The sequence below is a fragment of the Streptopelia decaocto genome, assembly GCF_964273445.1.
Source record: "Streptopelia decaocto genome assembly, chromosome: 5".
Taxonomy (NCBI): domain Eukaryota; kingdom Metazoa; phylum Chordata; class Aves; order Columbiformes; family Columbidae; genus Streptopelia; species Streptopelia decaocto.
In genome coordinates this window covers 50809146-50832612 of record NC_138659.1, presented here as the reverse complement: position 1 = coordinate 50832612, position 23467 = coordinate 50809146, and the positions used below count along the sequence as shown (strand labels likewise).

Here is a 23467-nt window from a genome sequence, read left to right as displayed (position 1 = left end):
TCTTCTTTTTAAAAGGAAAAGGTAAAAAAAGTGCTTTTGATAAAGAAAAGGGAGAATTTTTCCCACCCCCACCGGACTATGAATACATACCATGTGAACAAATGGCTGAATTTCCAGTGGTGGCATTGTGGGGCAATGAGAATGCAGAGTTGTTATTTTTTATTTCACTGGTTTGGGAGTTTGTTTGTGGGGCTTTTGGTGGAGAGAGTGGGACACATGGAAGTTTGGGAACTAGTTATTTAAAATTCATCCTATAGGTGAAGGTGCCAATTTCAAAATAGGATTTTCCTGTTTGGATGCACATGTAAATATCAGGGAGGATTATTCCAAGTGAAAGACTATTGTTCTGACACTCCTATCCAAACAATGTCATGCTAATATCCTCATTTCACCAGATATGTACCTGTCACTGCTATGTTCTTATTTTGTGAAATAACCCCTGTTGGTTGGTAAGCTCAGCATCATCCTACGTCTCCGCACTGACTGCTGCAATTAGATTGTCTGAGTCACTGAAGGAAGTGCACGGCCTTTCCTCAATGGGGAAAGCCCTGCTCTGGTCATTCTGGTGTCTCTGGAGAGCAACACCCACATGTTCACAAGAAACCTCTGCTTCCTTTTACGAAAGATTTTCCTGCCCATGTCATATAGCTGCAAGTAAAGTCAGAAAGCCAGGGGAAGTCATCCTGTAGAAGTACACATTATCTCCAGCATTGGAAAAAGAAGCTGAGACAATCAGAGAATCTTTGAAAAATGCCAGGCACTGGTAAATGTCAATTAAAATCCTCTGATTAGGCATGGGGCTTAGCCACTAGGCTGGTCACAAAAATCAGGTCCTCATGTGAGCTGAGTAAACAAAGCTACACAAACCATGTTCTTTTGGCTCTGGTGATGAAGCTTTGCTGAATTTGTCCGGTTCCAGAGCAGGTAGCTACAAAAGTCTGAGATGACATCCTCAGTTCAAGTGCCTGATGTAATGCTAAAGCACTCTGTACATAGTACCACGGTCATGGGTTGGCATTGTTGATCAGGGAGCACAGTTGCACGGCTTTGGAGCTAGAGCAAGTTACATGGGCTATCATTTCAAGATAAGCTGTAAGAAAGCAGCCCTCAACAACAGTGCCCCGGGCAAGCTGAGGAACCAGGACAGATGCTCTGCTGAATGAGAGCTGGATTGCTGGTGCAGCCTGAGATGCCCTCTTCTGAAGTAAGGCCAAGGCTGCATGACCAAAAGCAGAAACACACGCTTCAGAGGAACAGATATGCCCTCACTTCTAGAAAGGCCTGAGGGCGTAAATGTTCTCCTTTCTCTGACACATTTTCCATTAACTTACACTAACTCAAAGAATCTTAGAGCTGACATACCTTCATTCACTGCAAGAGCGTATGGCTACTAATTACACGGCAGCAAAGAGAAGCAGGTTTCTTCTCACTTTGTGGAAACTTTAAACCATGACAACTTGTGAGGGGTTAAATCCTTAGGCTGACATCACTTGAAAGCCTCAGTGAGGTGGGATTTACCTGATTTCTACTGCCTAAATGTTACTGAGTTTGATCTCCAATGCTGTTGAAGTTCCTTCTTTAGCTTAGGATAGAAGGCCCACAGCTATAAAATACATACATTTTCTATGACAGAACAGACTACTCAGCCACTGTATGTGTCTGTTTTTCAGCAAAAATTACACTATTTTTATGATGAGATCAGACTGGGCACCCAACCTCAAGCAGCTACATTCTATGCTGAAGAATTTTGCCCCTTCTGTGAAAAGAGAGAACAAAGACTAGATTTAAAGAAAACCTGCCCTCTGATGTCCACATGCAATTGCCTTTGAAACTGACAGTGAATCTTGAAATGTATTTGCGCGTTTTTTTGTACATGCAGGGAAATCTCAGCAGTACTCAAAAATGGTGAGCATGGCCATTTGACAACTGACCTCAAGTAGCAACAACCATTATACTTGAAGAGATGTGACAGGCTGTTACTGATTTTCTGGTACAGTAAGAATAACTTATTAAACAGTATTTAATAATGAAGTTAATAGGGTTTAGTCAGTAAGAACCAGGCCACAAAACGCTTTAAAGTCACATTTTTTTCCAGTAGCCATGACCACTGATGCATTCCCTCCATCAAAATGTCCTTTGTCCTATTGAATAATCAAGCTTTGCTTCATCTTTTTCCCAAGTGGGAAATCAAGGCTTTTTTTTTTTTCTTCTGCACACATGGCAAGGCAGCTCCATTTGAACAGACTCCTTTGGTTTCAGGGAATGGCAAGAGCTATTTAACACAGGCTGATGCAGGCCATTCAGGCAATGGGCAGCTACACGCATATGGAAATGAGCAGGAAACAGGGTCATGATCTGTTTCTGGCCAGCTGGAAGTTACCGAACTACAGTTTATAAGCCAAAGCCAGGAATAAATGAATGATTCTCCTTGACTTAAAGCTTCCTATCAGCCATTTTAGATCTTGTCAGGCAGAGGGAGAATAAGGGCTCTGAATAAGGACTTTCAATAATGACAGCAGGGCATTACTTCTAACATTAACAACAAAAATGCATTTTGAACTATGATGTGTGAAAAATATTGCCTTGTTGATACATAAGGCTGGAAGGTGTGGAATGTTTGTAAATGGCTTCAAAATACTTCAAGTGGTCACAGAACAGCCACTTTACATCAGTACCAGGATGATGTTATGAATAATCACATTTTTAAATGAGTAAGGTAGCTGTTCCAAGTTTAGGACCAGGCAAAGAGATGTGACAATCACTAAAAAAAAAAAAAAAAAAAAAAAGAAAAAAAAAAAGGGGGGGGGGGGGAAGAAAAAAAAAAAGGGAAGGTTGACTTCATTGGTCATCGCAACTATCAAACTTACCGGTTTCCCAAACTCCAATTCCGAAAAGAATTTATACCAAGGCTCATTCTTTAAATCTATCTCTTCTGGGCTTATATCCCGAGTCTAAAGGAATTGGTGGTAGGGGAATGGAAGAAAGAGAAGGATAACATTATGCAAAGAATACACGGAAAGGGACTGTTAGAGATGCAGATCACATGCTTTCCATTCTAAAATGTAGATTTTTGGCCTTATAATTTGGAATTTCTATAGCATCTTTCTCAAAAAGGCCACGAACTGCTTGGCAAACCTATCAGTTAAGCCTAATGGCATCATTGTGCGCAACACGAATACGAATGCATTGCATTTTACAGATCAGGAGACTCACAGAGAGAGATCATGCAGCTTGCCCAGTCAGGCAGAAACTCAATGGAAGAGCTGGGAGTCAACCAGTCCCTCAGTCCTGCTGCCAGACACTTCCAACGAGTCCAAAGCTGCATGGACTTTCAAATTTTTTTTTAATCTTCGTTTGGTTGAAAAAGCGAGATCCAGTGAGACCTGAATCAAATACTGCATCTTTAACAGTACATGAATATGTGAGAAACCCTGTTCTATACACTGCAAACAGAGTGAAAGGTGATTTTCTAGATCAAAGGAGACAACTTGGAGAGAGCGCATTCCTTGAAGACCTCTGAAGGGATGGATAGAGAGACGATATTACTTGCGTCTTCACAAATAAACATTGGAGAATCAGACAAAGCTACAATGAAGGGAAATCAGACAGGACAGAAGACAGTACAGTTGAAAATAAACGTTCCTTTTGTTTTTAGCATCTGTCTTAACGAAACAACAAAAGTTGAAACAGTTGTACTGTTTAACAACGCTACAGGTGAGATAAGAGAATAAAGTCCATTGCTGGGGTTTATGAGATGCCACTCCTCAAATGGCATCTAGTTAACTCTTGCATTTCAGTCTACCTAGCCTTAGACATAATGGATCTCAGTGCATCAAAAGTGTAAATGCATTATGTCTGATATGCTAGTGTGACCTCAAGAGCACCATCACAAGCAGCAGTGAGCCATGCACAGATGGCCAACACCAGTTGTCCTGATGCAAATCGTCCTGAGACGGGGTTACTGAGACAGTTCCCAACAGTGTGTGGCTTTACTGGATGTCCCAGACTGCCACAGGCATGAGGCTTCACAAACAAGCTCTAGGACAAGAGCTCAGGATTGATGCTGAAAGAGGAGCAATGCTTCCATCTGAAAGATAAATGGTTACATCATGTTTGATCTACAATGGCCTGGAGGAAGATATGGCTATTTCTTAAAAGCACAATAAAAGTAATGTCTCCATCTTTCACTTTACTGTACTCCAACTAAAAGTACTCATCTTGTTACATAACTGCCTTTACATCAGAAAAAAAAGCCCCCTGATGTCAACAGGAGGCTCTTCATTGCTCTGAAATGGTTTTGGATTTGGATTCTGATAGTCTTAGCTCTGGGTGGGATTACCAAGAGACACTGACAAATCTCCTCCAGCTTTCTTGAAAGATCTAGTCACTAACCACTGTATTACTGTTGTGTTTAATGAGACTGATGGAGACAATGAAGCCGTTGTTTCAAGATCTTCTTTCTTCTGTAATCTATGGCTTAAAGCTCAAAAAATTATATTGAAAGTAACACAGCTATCACATTCTTCTTGTCTTTGATGAACTCCGTACAATTTTTCTCACACTGATGATGGTCCTGCTTGTGGCTTTAGACTCTGATTCAACTCAATTAAGTACCTGATGAAGTCTGAACACGTAAACAGTGCCACTGGTGATGACAGACCTTTCACAAAGGGTTAAGTACCCAGATGAAGCAGACACAAGGTTTAATTTTGGCTGTTTACCATGAGACAAAATTGCCCCTTCAGTCAGCAGAAATCTTCCTCCAGGATGGACTGCAGGAATGGAGTTGCTATACCATGGTCCAACCACCCCTCACTGGCACTTCTCTAGTAGGCTGAGCCAATGCCCAGTAGGATCAAGAGAGTCATCCATTGCCCAATTTGATAGGCACTAGGATCATGCCCCTATCAGGAGCAACTTTGTTGAAGTCAATGAACAGACACGGGTGTAAAAACAGGTTGGTTGCAGGATCTTCAAAAACTGACGGACCTTAATTGTACTTGGAAGGAAAACAGAAAACCCACGAAAATACTATGTCAGGAGTGTCAAACTCATTTCCACCGGGGGCCACATCAGCCTTGTGGTTGCCTTCAAAAGGCTGAATGTAGTTTTAAGACTGTAGGATGTAGGAGTAGGATTTACACAGTCCTAAAATTGCATTTGGCCCTTTGAAGGCAACTGTGAGGCTGATGTGGCCCCCAATGAAAATGAGTCTGACTGACACCCCTGTACTAAGGAGGAACATCAGGTCCCAGATCAGACTCAATTCTTATATTTCTATTGATCTAAATTGCTGTTCAGTCTTGTGTAAAATCCTTGGCAGGTTTTTCAGGAGCATTCCTTTACCTGTTTCATGTATGGATCAATGCCTGAGCTGTTAAGGCACAAAGTCCAGTTTACATTTGGAATCTCACATACGATTAGTGTTTCTAACTGAATCCTTCAAATTAATGCCTATATAGAACAATTAGATCTTTATGTACCGAACTGGCTATTCACTAGTAACCTTATTCAATATTTTCTAGTACTTACAGTGTCACACTTGTACTATTGAAGGATACCTTAAGTGAGCTGTGGTGATTTATGCAGGACTGGCTGATGAGGTTCATACCACCTGTCTGTCCTGCCCCTTGTCAAGTGTTCTCAGCCAAGCCTGTAGAATGATAGTTTTGTATGTCCCCTAGCTGTCACAATTCGCAGCATTACTTACTAATTCAAACTGAAATTGGTAACATCTCACTTATTAATCCAGGATACACACCAGTGTAGCTGGGCAGCCAGCTTGCATTCAGTTCTGCCGCCCCAGCCACAGGAGAGCTGAGATCCAGCTGGGAAAGCCAGCAGCTCGGGGAGATGGCCATGTCCTAGTGCACCTCAGAGGCATCCCCCAAGGCACATTACAGGCGCTCTAAAAATCAGTTGTTCAGGGTTTAAAGCATCAGAGGAACACAGAAACTGAACCAACCTGCTTTGTTGTATAACGCCTTCAACCTCCTGCATCAACTAATGCTGTGCCCTAGAAAAAGTACAGCTGGCAAAACAGCTGCTGAACAGGTCACAGTGTCAAACAGGGATTAAAAACTAGGGTTAGTGATCCATACTTAACACAGAAAACAACACATCCAAAAGGAAAAAAGCCTCTCAATCCTCCTGGATCTTGCTTTATAGAGAACAAAAATGTTAGGAAGTTATGCAAAACAGTTTTCAAAACAAAATATACAGGAAATGCATCACATGAGCACTGCAATGCCAGCATAAAGAATCCTATCAGAATAGAACTGGACAAGCACTTGAGGAATATTTTACAAAGGATAAAGGCACAAACTAGGATAAAACAAACATTACCATTTTTTCATTGTTCAGAACTGAGGACTTTCCTGGCTGATAGTCATAAATGCTCCTGGGCTCAGCACGGTATTTTCTGGTGTCCACCTTCTTGTCTGGAGGCTCCCAGTCAGTCCTGAGGAAAGGAAGATCAATTAACCCAAAACACTGTGGTTTCCGTGGAGACAAACACTTCCTTTTCCCAGGCGCCGTTCCCTGGTAATACTGGTTTAATCAGGATGCTTTTTTTAATCTAGGAAAGGAGCCTGCTGCAAGAGGAACAGTTCAGAGAGGGCTCCAGGCATGTATTTGTTTGTCTATAGCAGGCAGAGTTTCATACAGCGCAGCTGCTGAAATCATTGGACCAGAGCGAGTTTCTTCCAAGTACTTCCAGTAAATCTGCAGGTTTCCCTATCTTTCCTGATTGGAAATAGCTTAGTGATGGGTTTCAACTAAGCTCATAAATGTGAACATGCCCAAACTTTGAGCAGAACTCAGATTAAATATCTTTTGCTAAACTTCCTCCATTTAGCCACATCACTGATTACCTCACTACTACTGCTCTGGACTCTGGGGGCCCTCTGGAGTCCAAGAGTGGCTCCTTTCTTGAGACATGAATGAATTATTTCAGACTGGTATATCTAAAGATAGCTAAAAACAGTCCGTTGACTATCCAAACCACTATAATTTCGTGCAGGGTCCACACTGGCACAGTTCAGACAATAGTAGTCACAAAGCACTCTGGGTTGATATCCTACAATGTCCAGCTCCTCTCAAAAGTAATATATTCAAATACCTCATGCAGAATAACCAATGCCCTTGAAAAAGCCCAGAAATCAGGCCATTTAAACTGGTAAACTAATTCTGATCTTGCTCTTGATATGTTCCCTTTGATGGGCAATGTTGTATGTGGATTCATCTCACCTAGCATTCACCACATAGAAGTGAGACATCTAACCAAAACTGCTGCGCCAGGTTTCCTCCCACTTACCCTGCTGACCTGGTTTAGGACAGGAACAATTCACAGAGATTCCCATACACTCTCCACTGGTTTAAGAGAGACTATTTTTTTTTTAATGACTGGCCCACAAACAGTGTACAATTTTCAACAAGGTTGATCTTTGCTGTCTAGAATAAACTTGATTGCTTCAGACTACAACCCCAGAGAAACTTCTCCCTGGTGAAACACTGTTTTGTCACTAGATAATAGGAAGTACTAATTGTTGTAATGCTTTTACTTGCAGGAGTTTTCTCAGAGGGCCAACATACTATGCCTTCAATTCCTGCATAAGGAAGACACTTTCAATCAGCAAACTTTGTCTCCTGATCCGCTGGCCTGAGATGCTCATTGAGTTAGCCATCTCAAATTATGACATTGCTCATTTGAAGCAGCAAGCGAAAAACATTAAGAGCATGTGGACATTGGTGAGGGAGGGAGAAGCAGTTCAAGAGCTAGGAGAATTCAGCAGGACATAAATATCCATTGCTCATTCTGCTTTCCCTTCATTTGGTAAACACATTCATTCTTATTACGAAGAGGTTTAAAATACATGGTAATAAGTGAAGCAAAAAGACAGGAGGGAAGTCATCTTGAAATATCAGAAATGATACCACTAATCAGAACCTACTTCCAATTCAGTTCACATGGGTGGGATTCCTCAGAGATGGAAAATGCAACAAAACTTTAACCCAGGCTCAACATAAATCCATATTTTGCTTCTCCACAATTACTGCTACTACTTATATTCTGAGGTGCCTTTACAGCATCACACTGAGATGAGAGTTTCCACTGTGCCTCTGTAGGAGGCACTGTATTGGCATGACACCCAGGCAGGAAACTATGCCACAGACTGTGTGATGCCTGGTGAAAAAGGACAGACAAAATTGGGGACTGGGCTGCGACAATGAAGGAGATCACTGCTGCTGAGTAGAACAGTTAGATTCCCCCAAAATGTTTAACTGCAGTTGTGGACCTAAAGCTTCCACCTTTGTTCCCTTCCTATTCCCAGGTTTCAGAGATCCTTCCAGTACTGATGCAAACATATCTTAATTCAGCTCACCTTTCGGGGCTTGATTTCCGTGATGAAGTACGGTTTGGCAGTGGCAAAGTGGCAGACCTCTTAACAACCTTGTCTGAATCAATGTTGTCCATCTCACTTTTTGAGCGGGGAACCGAAAGCTGGGTTCTACCTGTAGGACAAGCCAGATACAGGAATACTGGTGAACTGGATAGGAGGCAAACAAATAGACGCTTTAGGTGTCCTTTCTGTTTGACAGATTATCCAAGAAATGAGAATTACTTACTGTCCTCAGAATAGGAGTAACGAGGAGAGTATGAATCAGAATCTTCGTCTGAAAGACAAAAGCATTTTGCAAGTGAGCTGAAAAGCCCCAAAGAAGCAGCACCAGAGACCCTTTTAATTTCTTCTACTAATACATTGGCTACAGTTTGAGTGATATACCCAATACTTACCACAGGGAGAGAAACTTAAAAAAAGAAAATCCCAATGAGGTTTCAATTGCATTTAAAAATAATTCCTAGATTTAGATATAAATATTAATGTACTACTTACACTAATACCTTTATTCAGGGTCTCAAAGCACTTTAGAAAACCATCAGTTTTTATCACAAAACTCCTCTACAGCAAGGGTTATTAGATCCACTTTATCAAAAGCTGAAAGATAAATTGAGGATCTAAATGCCATAGTACGTGCCTAAAATAACTCATTAGGTGCTAGACACAGTAACAAAACTGAGGAGTCCTGGTCCCAGTTGCATGTAATAATCGCTGGGACATCTTCTTTGTATTAGCTTGCACACCAAGTTGAAGTATGTTCACTGACTCACTGACTGATTATCTTTTAAGTGCAGATAACATTCCTGGCATGACACAAACATGTACTTGCACCAAGAGACTCTGTACTTTTTCTGAAGAGTATACCTTTTAAATAGGAAATACATGTCTACAGAATGCAAGAGGGATATTCAAGCAGCTCTCCACGAGCCAGCAATGACATCAGTGTAACTGAGTGGCGTGGTCTGGCCTCCAAGCTGAACAACTTTAATAACAGAAGTGCTGCGCTACAACAACACACCAATATAGTTTCCAGGACACAACTGCTGACCTGGGCTATGGAACCATATCATGCCTTGATGACAGATATCATGGTACTGTAGCACACAAGGCAGATGTGTCCCAAAAGAAGACGGGAGGATGGCAGCATTACCACTTCCCACTCCACAGGTGACGGCCAGAGAGGCTCTGACTTGATCAAAATCCTAGCAGTACCTTTCCACCATCTTCTACAGCTTTGGAATGAATCCTCGATGAAGTACAGGTAGTAGCAAGGGGAGTTGGGATAAGACCTGGAAACTGGACTCACAGGCCCACCACCTTTTTGCTGCTGCTGAGGGCTCAAACTTGCAGGGATGTCTATACGAGACATCTGCAGGACTTCCAAGACAAAATACAGGAAAGTACAATACAGTGACCGCAACGAGAACTGCGAGCAAAGGTATTACTAATGCCTCTGTGAAGAAACCACTGAAAGCGACAGAGAGAAAAAGACAGGATGAAGCTAGAATAAGCTAGATAAGATAAGAACATACTAAAAAAGTGCTATGTGAATTTAGTGATGCCGACCAACAGATGGGAACAATTTTCAGCTCTTCTCTCAAGGAGGACATCAATCAGCCAATCTCATCTGCTGGAAAAAACAATCTGGCTAGCACAGCTGACCTGAAATTGCACTCTAGGCTTAATCAAGCCTTTCAGGAAGGCTCAAAGAAACCTTAACTTCTAGCCTCTCTGTTGAATTCTCTCTGTGAATGTATTGGAAACTTTAAGTTCCAAACAGATGGTTATTGACTCTACTGTGCTTATCATAACCTTTGTTTTAAAAAATAGAGAAGGTCAATCTTCAAGCTGATTTCCATATTTTAAACTTAAATGACAGAAAACAAATATTTATTTATTTAATGTTACTACACTGAATTGCTGACAAAATTTATTGATATTCCTATATAAAAGATGGGTTTATTCAGATAGTAAGATACTTGGTAGATCTCAAAACTCTCTGTTCCTACAAGTACAGATGAACAAATGTCTAAAACTATCTTCACAGCCATTCAGCTCTCATAGTATTATTTAGTGCTGGTGAATAATGAAAAAAAAATATTTACTTACTTGAAGAGAAATGTCAATATTATAGCTCATCATTCAGACAGCAAAACCATACAGGAAAAAAAAAATCACTGCAGATAAGTGCTATTTTACAATTGCTAATATTCTAATATCTACAATAATAAGGAGAACAGTTAAGTTCTGTCTCTTCAAGTATCTTATGAAGAAAAGTGTGTACATCTCTTCCCTTTTACAGCAGGGAGTACTGAAACACAGAAATCTGGAATGACTTGATAAAGCTTAAAGAGTAAATCAGAGGTGAGCATTAAAACAATGTCTCCCGGTCCTCAGAGCTGCATTTTATCTGTGGGACCCTCTTTAATGGAGCAGAGTATCACAACTTGTAGTTTTAAAATCCAATTCTTTTAGCAAGAAGAGACCTTTCCCCTATAGTTCCTACAGAATCTGCAGATTTTTCTTTTTTTAAAAGGGTTGGCCAAAATCTCTACATTTCAATACCCTTAGACTCCAAAAGTAGTTTAGAGGAGGGGAGACCAAATCTTGATGTTTCTAGGATATCCAAACTCTGATACTGATTGTATGAAATTGAGGCTTCAATCCATTTTTGCATAAACACTTTGCAGTTGAGTATATCACTTTGAAATGTTTTCCAAACATGAAACATGCACTCCAACCTATCTACATCATCACACAGTCTGGATTCCTTATCAAGGAAAGAATCCAAGAATATATTACAGAAACATTTCCCAATGTATTGAGAATAAAGAACAAATGTTTGGTCCAATAAAATTTCAACTACCTAAACCAGGAAATTATTTTCATATGCACTTTTGTAAGCTCATAGGAGACATTTATGGGCAATCAGATTCTTAACATATTATCATCATTAGTTTTGCAAACTACATCAGTTCAGAGAACAGTAAAACGTATTTTCAAACTTCATTACAAACAATAAAAGTGAATCTCTGTAAAACTCCTTTATCAACTAGTTATTTGGTCTCTGTTGCTGTCTGTCCGTACCCACATACCATTCTGTCAATAAAAAATAATTTACACTGCATTATGATTTGCAAGACAGGTCTCTTCACCTACAGGTTTCACCAAGAAATGAGCAAGTATCTTAGATACCTGTATGACGCTCGTCTGCACTCATTTTAACAGTGAAATGCACCTTACATTTCCTGGTCATCTTTGAGCATCTCAGCTAGAACCCTTACTGTGTGCTGTATTCTTACACAGTACCCACCAGGTGTTTAATATAAACATTGAATTAATTATATATGAATATAAATTACTAGTCTCATCAGGGCTGGCTTGAGGCATAGGCTAAGTAGGCAAGTTCCTAAACTGCAGGATCAAAAGCGATACCAAAGCACCGAGCCAACAAGGCTGCCACCATCAACAATTTGCCAATCAGGAGATGTCTGTATATCCAATGATCCAATGTGTGCAGCGGATTCCAGTGTTTCTCATAGATAAGTGTTTTCATGCATATGCACACAGTTACAGGATTATCACTGCAATAGATAATATTTCACCATCTCTGAAACATGACTGCAAAGCATCCTGGTTTGTACACATAGTTTAAAGGAATCTGCTGACCACACGAAGAGGATAAGGTAAAGACAGCGTTATTTCAGGTTGCAAAATATGCTGATGAGACTGTCAAACTCTGTCCTTGCCTAGATATGCCAAGCGCACCTAAGGCCAGCCCTGAACGTACATTACCAAGTTACATTTACTTTAAAAGACTACATTGAGGGACTGATCCAAAACCCACTGAAGCAAGCAACCTTTTTACCAATAAACTTCAGTGGCATTTTGTGTCTGGCCCTCATACTGTGTTAATATTCAAAACCAAAAGTAAATAATTAATGAAGTGTATTGAGCTGAAAGGGGGGGTGGGAGAAATCTTATTTAAACCACATCTTTACATGTAAGTCAGCATTCTAGGCATGTTAAATAATCACTGCACACACACTGCTAAGTACAACCGATAAGCACATAAAACCAAGCAAACCCCAAGTCTGTAGCATTAGTTGAATACTAGTTACAAAGCCAGAAGAGCACTGCAAAGCCAAAAAAGGCATCATACAGTCAAGGCAACGCTTAGAGTGCAGCAAATCATTATGAGGCAGCATAATGCTCAGCAACTAGAAAACACCCCAGGAAGAAAATAAATGGATAAGGCAGCAATTGTGCAGAAAAATAGATATGGTCCTTTATTATTACCTTCAGAGATAGGACTAGGAGTAGACGCAGGAAACTGGTATGTAGGAGAATAAGGATTGTCTTCTGCAGCAGAGAAAAGCAGTGGATTTTGAGACTATCCACAGTAAAATGGAGGTTCTGCTTCATCCCCCAATTTCCTATCACCGCATGGTTTTATTGCCTACTTTAATAATACTAGAGTAAATGGCATCATACTTTAAAAAAAGATTAATGGATTAGCAAGGATTTAGTTATTTTATGCATCACTCAAGAATGTACACTGGGTATAACTAAATTTCCAGCCAGTGTAACACACGGGCAATGGATATCTAGAACCTGAATCTAGTTACTATTAGGGTGCTACAGTAGAGTTAACTCAAAGCACAAGACAACAGATACTCTGACTAAACTTCTGGTACCTTCAGTTTTTCGCTGGATTTCGGGAAGTTCAGGAAATATGTAGGTAGGGCAATAAGGGTTTTCTTCAGGAGTGTCTAAGGAGAGGAACATGATTTGCAAAAAAGAACAGAGAGGACAGATTTAAAGGGGAAGAATGGAAAGACAAGAATCCATAAGAGCTGCAGAACAGTCCCTCTTGTGCTGACGTTCCAGCACGACACAACATAGATGCCTCTTTAGTCATTGCTGCTTTGCCTATCGAGGCCGTGGCAGAGATCCAGGAAGCTGAGGAGACTGAACTCCTTCTTCTCCTTCAGAACACAGGCTCTGGCTGAGCAGAGGAGCCTCTGTTAGGAGCACTGGGATTAGGAAACTTCAACTCTTTCTCTTTCCATCCAACACCACACAGCGCCTATATATGCATAAAGCTCATCACGACAGCACCTGCAGCGGCAAATACAGCTCCAGTTTTGCATGCTCGGTGTTTTATTATATAAGCGCAGTTCTGAATTGCATTTGCCTGCACATCAGGCTGTTCAGAGGGTTCAGTTTGCAAATGCTGCTGTAGCCATTTCTCACACAGAAGAGCAAACGTGAACATAGCAGCAGCCAGGCACAGAAGTGCCCCGAAGCAGGGAATTCCCTGAGACTGCACCACTACAAAGTTTGCAATAGCTCACCACAATTTTAGGTTTTGAAAGAAGAAAATCCAAGGTTTGGGAAAAGCAGAGTTTAGATTCTGAACTCACCAGACATCAATGGAAACCTTTCCATTGGTTTCAGTGAGCCTCAAATCAAGCTTTATTATGCAGATACTAATGCTTTACAGTGTAAAAGGTTTTCTCTTATACACAGAGCAGTTTCAATGACAACCTGCTACCCTTTGAAAGTATGTGGGAACAGGGCTATCTGCTATAACTGGAGTTCAGGGTTCTGTTTTCTTTAAGTATAGAATTACTAGCAACTTTCTGATGTCAAATAGTACTCTTGATCTCATGAGGGCACTGCAGTTCACCTTTCAGAACAACTCAGACCCTTCTTTGGAGTCACTGTTCTCTCACCTTTGACTTCAGAGATTTTAAATACATCGGTTGAATTCTGTGGTGCAGAGCAAACAGTAGTTAACACAAAATGCTTTTATTTAACATCCAGCACAGTTCTTCACATGAATGAAACAAAATATTATCAAGGTGGTCTTTTAAAATAAATAAACATCTGTGTTACAGTACCTCTATTTATCTTGTGGATCTGCTTGAACATTGTCTTGTACCAGTCCTTTGATCTGTCAGTATTCTATTGGGAAAATGAATATACACATAAATAATCACAACCATGAATTCTACCAGCCTTTCAAAGTTCTTAGAAATCTTCCAATGAAAAATGTTTACACTCTGCTTCCTATTTCATTTATCATCATTGACTACCTAAAAATCAAGGCTATTTGAAATTCATACTTTGAAATACAAGTGATTTTACTCAAATATATAAACTCATATCTAATGAAGCTAGAGGCTTCACACAAGTTACTAATAATGTACAAGCTTTGCAGGGGTAGGTTGCAACTTGTGCAGAACTGTAGATAGTGTGGAAGGTTTTGCATACGAATATGATTTGACATCTAAAAGTAGACACCTTGCCTAATTTAGTTATACATACCGATTTCCTAAATATTCAATGGATAGTTTAAAGTTCAAGTCACTCCAATACTAATTTTAAGAATAGACTAATGATCAATTATATGATTTAATGATAATTTCTCCTCAATACTGAATGAACTTAAATATGTTGTATAAAAGAGATAATCTGCCTTTAACACATCTAAAATGAGACAAAACTCTCCCTTAGCTGCTAGGTGTGAATGAAATGAGAAGGAATATTCGCAAATATAATGAAAAGAGATATTAATTTTTAATTTCCCCACCCTGAGGCAGCTGAAACAAGTCATTGATAGCAAAGAGAAGTGTTAACAATAAAATAAATTGGAACTAGAATTATATCTTCCCTCAAAGCTCTGCAGTCTCTGGAGCTTTAGCAAATGCCCCAAGTCTCAGTGCAGGCAGAATGTGGCCCAGGGTTTGCATTGCCTTACCCTCAGTGGAATGCCAATATCATCGACGGAGGTATCAGCCATGCGCTGAGGGCTCTTGACAACGCTTCTCTTCTCCTCCATCACCCTCTTCCCACTTGGCACTGCCTCCAGAACTGGCTTGTCCCGTATGAATGCTGAATCAACTTTATCAGAAACTAGTCTGTCTGGCACTGAATCTGGAAATTAAAATGGGGGATTCTTATCTCATCCCAGCATTTCACCACATCACCGTATTCCACTTTTTTAAGGCAACAAATCCTAGCAAGTAGTTGATGAGACAGACTGTGTGACTGCTAGCTCTGCTTAGCATCTGGACTGAAGGAAGCCTACCATGAAAATGTTTGATACCAGCAAAAGCAGGCTAGCATCTCTCAAGTGGCCACCTTTATGCACCTCCTGACAGCTTCAGCCATCATGTATGTACGATAAACAGAAAATTTTTGTTTCAAGAACTGTTTGGCACTTGTTGGTTTTTTGCTTTTTTTTTTTTTTTTTTAAGTCTTTTTGACCAATTAGCAACTCTGCAATCTCATTCTTCATCAAAAAGTGTCAGTGACACAGTCTCCTAGACATCTTTTCCTGCTGGTGATTTCAAGCATCCTACATGGTAGTGGGGCACTACTTTTTAACAGGCTGCACCCACCTGCCTGACAGTCCCATTTGTTACAGTCAGTACATGAGGCTTCCAATTCAACTCTGTACCCTAACCAGAGTTTGTAAACAACAAATTGCATTCTTGTTTAGCATATATATTATTCCTCTTGCACATGAGTCTGCACAAAGATTGGGGAAAACAACTAATTGCTCCAGACTGCCTTGCTTCTACCTGTAATTCCTTGATGGTGCCCAGCTTACACCCACGTGTAGCAGTAGGCACCATCACTGGCCAAGGAACCCAGGGAGGTTCCTTCAGCTGCTCTGAAGCTCTGCTATGCTCTGGAGAGCTGCAGCACAACAGCCTTTACGCTCTGCCAAGGACCTTTTCTATGTGAATTTTCTGGAGAGGAAATATCTGTGATTCTACAGTCTGCCTCATCAAGACTTTGCCATGTCCTATCATTTTTACATCACTGCATGCATTGAAGAGAAAGAGAGAGATGTTTATTCACATGCACATAACCATACTGCCCAAAGCCATTAAATGTGCAAAATCTGAAAGGGGCACTTAGCAGAGGAAAGGCTCGTGCATAACACAGCATTGGTCTGTTGGTACCTTGAGCAAACACAATTCTGCCCTGCAAAACACAGTATGTTGAAGATCTGCATTTGAGTGGTTGGTTTGAAATTACCATCAAACTTTAGGTGTTCCTCCTCTTTAAGAAAAATCAAGTAATGTTTATAAATGTTCAAAATGGAGCAAAGCATCTATTAAATCCTTGTTTAGTACTTTCAACCTACTTCCCTGTGAATGTGTGTCCACTGTCTTTTGGCCTTTTGTGTCCCTGGTGTACAGGGCTCTCCATTTTGTAGGAAATATTCACTCTATTCCCATTACTAAACTCCTTACTAAGCCTCCAGAAGCAGACTCTGAAGGCCAAAAGGAAGTGGGTTTTTGGATGTGGATGAGGATACGTGGAGAGCATGGAAATTTTATGAAAAGTCACAACTTTCCTCCATTACTTATCATCACTGCTGATGTTACAAGTCCTGAGCTTCTGGTCTAGAAAAGTCATTTTCTGCAGGCTAAAGAATTAAATGCCAGAGAAGGTGACAAAGATCTTCTTTAACAGAACTAGTAAATACATCTTACTTCTCTTTGGTTCCCTAGCTCCATGCACTGGGAAAGTATTTGGCTGTTTGCCAGGCAGACCCCATGTGAAACTACGATGATAATCTTCAAAATACCTAAGATAGATATAAAATGGCAGGGTAAACGTATCACAATCTGTTTTCCCAGTGCCACAGCCATGATTCTAAGCAAAATCTTTATTTTGATGATTTAACAAAAATAAAACCCACCATCTGGCCTGTGCCAGCCATCCCCAAACCATGAGTTCACATCTTAATATTATAGCATGAAGGTTTGGGAGCTATGTAGGATGACATAGCCAGGGGAAAATCTACCAGCCAGTTAAATGTATTTTGAAGGAGTTTTCAAAAGCACTTTTTAGAGTGCACTTAGAACTGGTCGAAGGTGCTGGACTAACACCTGAAGACTGGACAGGCCTGTCTGCCAGCATGAGTGGTATTAGGGCAAGCCCTCCTTGCACATCCTGCCAGGTTCCCAGCACCACAGGACTTGGCCAAGAGGAACACTTCAGCCTCTTCCAGTTTGGCTGCCCAGCTGATACCACAAACACAGACACCTGCTGCATGGGTGTCTTTGCAGAGGGAGGAACTAAAGCAGACATCTTTCACCACAGATTTCCTACAATACCCTACAACTTGGAGAATAATGGCTAAACGTCACACTAATGTGTTATATTTGCCATGCAGCTCCCATCATTTCAAAAGAGTTTATATACGATGCTTTGAGGTATTTAAAAATCAGAGAGCCAAATCTGGTGCCTAATTGCCCAAATAAGCAGATTGCACCAGTCAGCACACCTATGCCACCCTTTCACAAGAACAGCAGCAGTACAGGGGATTGCACAGCATGACAGTTTTACTGCTGTGATCAAGAGAACGTATTATAAAATGCAGGGGGAGAGCTGGCAGCCCACAGCTTTTGTGGTTGTTTTGGCACACTGAGATCAGGTGCAGACCCAGCTATGCCACAATGTGCTTCACTCTTCCAGACCAAGAATCATCTGGGCTGCAGCAAACTGCTCTGTGGTCTAGAAAACATAAAGAGTTCCTGGTAATGAAGGGAAAACACCTTGTGAAAGGGAAAAACAAAAGGAAACCTCTGTCCAAACTTGCAAGCAAGCGTTAAACTCGCAGCTGAGTGTGTCTGGTGAGACAACACCTGCACTAAGGGAAGGAGCCGAGACTGTCACCTCAGCAGGGTTGCAGCAGAGAGGAGGGACAGGCTGGTGTCACAGGTGAAGGAGGTTGGACCAGGTCAGCAGCTGCCTCAGGGGCAGATGTCAGCCCCACAGGACACTCCGCTAGTCCAGGGCCCTCGCAGCAGCCCAATAGCACTATTGGCTTCTCTGTGTTTCTATTTGTGGTATTTAAATTGCTTAGGCACTCTCTGTGACTCTGTTCTCTTCCACCTCTACATGGCCATAACCAAAGAAAAATAATATGTGTAAGCAGGTGCATAATGTGCTGTTCCTATAACACCCACTGCAGACTGAGCTACTTCTATTTGGGGTGTGTGGAGGGAAAGATGACCAGGAAAACAGCTTGTTCTTCCTTCAAGGAGAGACTCATACTCACTACAAGAGCAGAAGGCTGCCCAGGAAGAGAAGGGTGGCAGCACACATGCATACTCACATACTACAATTTTATCATTTATTTACCGACATCTGGCACAAATACCTCTGTTCCTGGACTCACGTCAATACTGATTTTTATTTCTCTTCCTCCCCCCTCACCACAAGCAAGACTAACTTTAATGGCTGTGTAGAGGAACTTGAGAATATGCCCCAAGAGAATAAACCTAAAAGGCTCAAAAGGCAGGCCCAAAAGTCAAGTGGTACAATCAAACTTTATGTAAATCTTTATGACTTAGGAGGAACAGACAATTTAGGGTTTAAGTATATTCACATGTGGCCACACAGGTAGCACTGGGAGAAAAGACTGGAATCAAACATTTAGTGACCTGGACTAAGCCAAGACAAATATTTATACTCATTCCTTTGCAGTTCCTGGGAAGTGTGTTTGCTAAAGGTACTCCATAAGCTAAGAAAGCAGCAGCTTTGCTCCAGCAGAGGCAGCAGCTGGGAGGTAGCAGACCTTTCACATCATACCTGCCAGGCTACTAAGCCTTTTTTGCTGTTCTGTGGTAAAGGAAGAAACAAAACAAAAAGAAATACAGAACAAACGTGTGAGACATAAACAGCAAGTGCTCTGGTGCTGCATTTCTGAGCGGCAAGAAATACACTGTAGACAGAATGGCAGCAGCTGCTGGAGAGAGTCTGTTTTCAAATACCCTGCCAAAGTGACAGCCCACAGTCCCCTCTCCACGGTGCAGCCTCGTGGAATAATATAAAATGCATGATGCAGTGACCAAGACATTTGCAAAAAACAACTTAAAAATTTTAATTTTTTTTTTTCTTAACACCAGAGGATGAAAAAAGTTGGGCAGCAGACAATTTGAAAAGCAGTAAAGATTCACAAACAACTTGACAACTAACTCTGTAACCATTACCATGAAGTACATTTTCGAACAATAATGCTGTAGCATTTCAAAGGGATATAGGAAAAGACTAAGTCACTGTTTGTGATTGCCGAGTCTCACCACGTACTACTGAGCCACAGATACAGCTTAGTTAAGGCTTTGATTCTCAGAACGGTCCCCTTGGTTTACGGTTTCTCATTACTGAGTTCTCAGACTGGAACATTTATGGTATCTTCTAGTATGTTTGACCACCCTAAAGTTGATGCTCACAGCTGCTTTCTAAAGGGATGCTCAAATGACTTGCCCAAACCATGGCTCAGAATAAACCAAGCATTCTTGGCACCCTATTCTCTGCTCTTTCTACTCCCTAGCAATTAATCGCTTCATTTAAAGCATTAAAGTGATTTGAAAAGTAACTATTTTACTGACATACAAAATACAAACACTCTTGAAAGCTCCCATTGTTAATGCAAAGATTTCAAAATTTTAATATATTAATCACACCTGTTATACATTCATAACAAACCATGCCATGCAATGCCTGTCCAGGAAATACCTGTGCTTTGGGGTGGCGTGGGACACTTGCCAAGCAAGTCTGCAGTAGCTAACAATGCTCCAGTCATCCGCTGTTTGCCAGCAGAACCCACCTTCACTAGATATTTGTAATAAGTGGATCAGCTTCAGCAAGGGAAATTTATATTCCTTCTCACTAAGTGCAGCTCCTTCACCAATATCTATGGACTTTGTTCTTTAACCCCAGCACTTCTGCTCTACTAACCACCAATGGCAAGCTGCTCCTGGGCATTACTGTCACATGACAGCTGCCAACATATGAAACAAACCCTTGCGTGCAACAGAGAAAAGGAAATATTAGCAATCCGAACCTGAAAACTAGATGGGAACCACCTGCCACAGAGTTCACTCTTCTAAGCCCACCACCAGGAGCAGGCTGGTGTGTTAGGAGAAAAGATGGGGGTGAGGATGGTCTCAGCTTCAGTCATCACCTTCACTAAGCAGAACTGGATTCAGTCACTAAGGTCTCCTGATAAAGCATGTGGTTTAAAGAATCGACACTTGAGAGCTCTTTCGTATCTCTTCCACCACAGAGGAAAGAATATCATGGATGAATAGACTTTTCATTTAAAAAAAAAAAAACACAACCAAACTTTTTACATGAAGAGGAATATGCCTTTTCACTTGTGTTTCTGACTAGGAAAGAGCTGCTGACAGACAGAAGCAGGAGCAGGTGGTCTCTGCTACTGCACTGTCCTGTCCGACCAGAGACAGGTTGTAGCCGCAGGCACACACCAGCTCACTGAGGCTTTCATTCTCCATCTTGTGTTCTGGGACTGTGGGCAAAGGCCAAGACCTCGCAGGCTTCCCAAAGAAAGAGTTGAGCAAGGGAATATAACTGCTGGCAGCAGTGAAGGAATGACTACAGATGCCTTCAGAGTCCCCAGAGGAGGGAGCACTGGGGCAGACCAAGACTTGAAACCAGTAAGAAAAGGGTAAGAGGAAACAAGTATTTGAGTACATGTTTAGTGCAAAATAAAGGTGTCAAAAAGAAAATTAATCAAGACACCAGCAGATATGAAGGGAAGAAATTCTTACCTTGGTACTAGGAATGAACAAGAGGATCTGAAATGACTTGTTTATAAGCATAAATCTTATTGAGTTGGTATTACTGAAATCCAGTAGAAAAAATCCTGAGCTCTGTTATCACAACTAGCTGAGTAAGATCAAGCAGACAAAAAAAAAGGATATAGTGTAGTTTCTGTGCTTCAAATGCCATCACCTGTTTCTAAGTCTCTGACAGGTCCAAATCAAAGGGTCTTACATGCTTACAGATGAACTAGCAGATAAAACATAAAATAGGACAGTTGGTGATGTCTACTGCAACAGTCACTCCAGAGATTAAGATAACCAGCTCCTTAAAAAGCAATCGATAATTCAGTGAGGAGAATGAAAGCCACATTATCCACCTTGAAGACTAACTAAACTACTGGAGATCTCAGACTTCAAGCACGAAAATGACCTTGAAATTTCTAATTCAGAGGGTATTTCATAGTACACAACAGGAATTTATATTAAACCTCATCTTGACATGAAGGAATTGATTTCAGCACAAAACATAATTAACCATTCAGCTGAAGGTGGCTCATAACCTTTTAACAATTTGTCATATGTCATGAGACCAAACCAGGTTTGAATAGATAAGGTACATAAAGATGAAACCAAATATGAATCACGTCAGCCAGGACAGAGATGTAATAGGTAACTAAGATCTGAGAACCATTTAAAAAACACTGAGTTAGCAAAAAATAAACCTTGATGCTGTGCTAGAATAAAGCCTAGATAGGAAGGGTAGCATAAGGAACTGTAAGAAACCCTCAATAGATAAGATGTAAAAGTAAGAAAATGCATACTTATGAGTAGGCAGCAGACACTGGGAAGTGAATGAAAATGACAAAGGAAGTAAAAGAATTAACAGAATGTCTCAGAGATTCAAAAATAGGTTTTGAGGTACATGGAGAATAAACAGAAATGCAGCAATGATCTTGTTCTTTTACCAAGTAGGCACAGTAGAACTGTTAACAAGAGAGCAGAAAAGATGACACATCTGATTACTATTTCCATTCTGCATTTGAAAAAAAAAAAATATTCTGACATCCTCCTGCCTGATGGAGAAATACTTTCCACTTCAACAGTAACTAAGGACTATGCCAAATGATAACAACTGAGGTCAGATGCTTGAAAATTAACACATTCATATAAACCGTACTGAAGAGCGTTAGAGCAGTTTCCTGCTCCAAACAGAGCAGTTATGGAGAGAGCAGCTCACTGGACAATTAACATTCATCCTCAGTATGTCTTGGAAAACAAAGGAAACTCCACAGGACAAGGATGAAAGCAAATGTCGTGACAACGTTCAAAAAGCATCAGTATGATATCTGGGACATCTGTCTGTCAAGTTGACAATAATGCCAGAAAAAAAAAAAAAATCTTGCAACAACTTATATGGGATTTTACTAATAAAAACACAGTATGACATATGCAATGTCAGCCAATACATATTTATGACTAAGATCCCTTGTCAAGCCAGTTCTATATGATTCTTGGAAATTATAAGTTTGACTAATAAAGACTGAAAATCATGTATTAGAAGGAGATATTTCACACACTCGATCAAGCTGCTTATCAGGCCATGATCTATATCACAGTCAACAAAAATGTGATGAGAAAAGACTCTTCAGTCTATCAGGATTCAGTATCATGAGTGCTAACGGTCAGAGGGGCAAGATATGCACACAGGACAAACTCTTAACTGTGAAAGTAATTAGTAAACAGAACAATCTGACATCTGTTGTCTCAGAGCCAGTATGTATGGATGATCATATTATACAGATTTGTCTCTAGTGTTCTTAAAATCTACAGAGATAAAATATCCTTGTGTAGTACACACTGAAATGCTTCAGATTTAATACACAAACCAACCAAATGAGTATGCCACCTCAAGAAAGTAAACAAAAAGCTTTGAGAGAAAAAAGGTTGCCTCAAATAATATTTTCTCCTCTTGAAGCAGCTGAGGAATCCAGACACCCTCACTCCGAAGCACGTAAGCAAAGCTGCTTCAGATACTGGCAAAAAAAGGAGAGAAAACCCATTCATTACACTTATAATCAGCTGAGCTACGGTGAAGACACTATCTTCAGGATCAAAGACTGAAGTCTGTTTTAAAAAGGCACTGAAAAGAAAATACATGTGAGGCTGCAGAGGAGCACATCAATGCATGCCTGTAACTAGAATGACTACAATATGAGGAGTACAGGCCTTGCACTGTAGATTGGAATCTGCCTGTCTTGGAGATTCCTAAGTCCGCTGGAAACCAAGGCAAGTGGGTCTGCACCTGCGTGACCCTTTTATAAGCTACAGACTTTAGTGATGCACAATGAACCGGGAGGCTGAGGTAGTGCCAACCGTCAGGAGAAAGAAAACGAGAAGCAAAGTTTCCCTCTAATGCCAGAGGTAAAGAGATGCAACTATCCATTCAGAGGAAGCTGCTGCGAGGCA

General features: G+C 40.8%; 1 protein-coding gene across 32 annotated transcripts in view; it reads right to left on the bottom strand.

Annotated features, from left to right (window-relative positions):
• Positions 1-23467, bottom strand: part of SORBS1 (sorbin and SH3 domain containing 1) — a 172802-nt gene that overhangs the window by 31148 nt on the left and 118187 nt on the right. For 23 of the 32 annotated variants that reach the window (XM_082052552.1, XM_082052531.1, XM_082052553.1 and 20 more), the window contains 9 exons: positions 19026-19055; positions 15169-15344; positions 14309-14372; positions 13100-13174; positions 12702-12764; positions 8629-8676; positions 8385-8514; positions 6346-6460; positions 2868-2951 (listed from right to left, as the gene is read on the bottom strand). In XM_082052552.1, the coding sequence (XP_081908678.1) occupies positions 2868-2951; positions 6346-6460; positions 8385-8514; positions 8629-8676; positions 12702-12764; positions 13100-13174; positions 14309-14372; positions 15169-15344; positions 19026-19055 (785 nt within the window). The remainder of the gene's footprint in view (positions 1-2867; positions 2952-6345; positions 6461-8384; positions 8515-8628; positions 8677-12701; positions 12765-13099; positions 13175-14308; positions 14373-15168; positions 15345-19025; positions 19056-23467) is intronic. The other 9 variants (XM_082052528.1, XM_082052543.1, XM_082052548.1 and 6 more) reach the window with 3 other exon arrangements.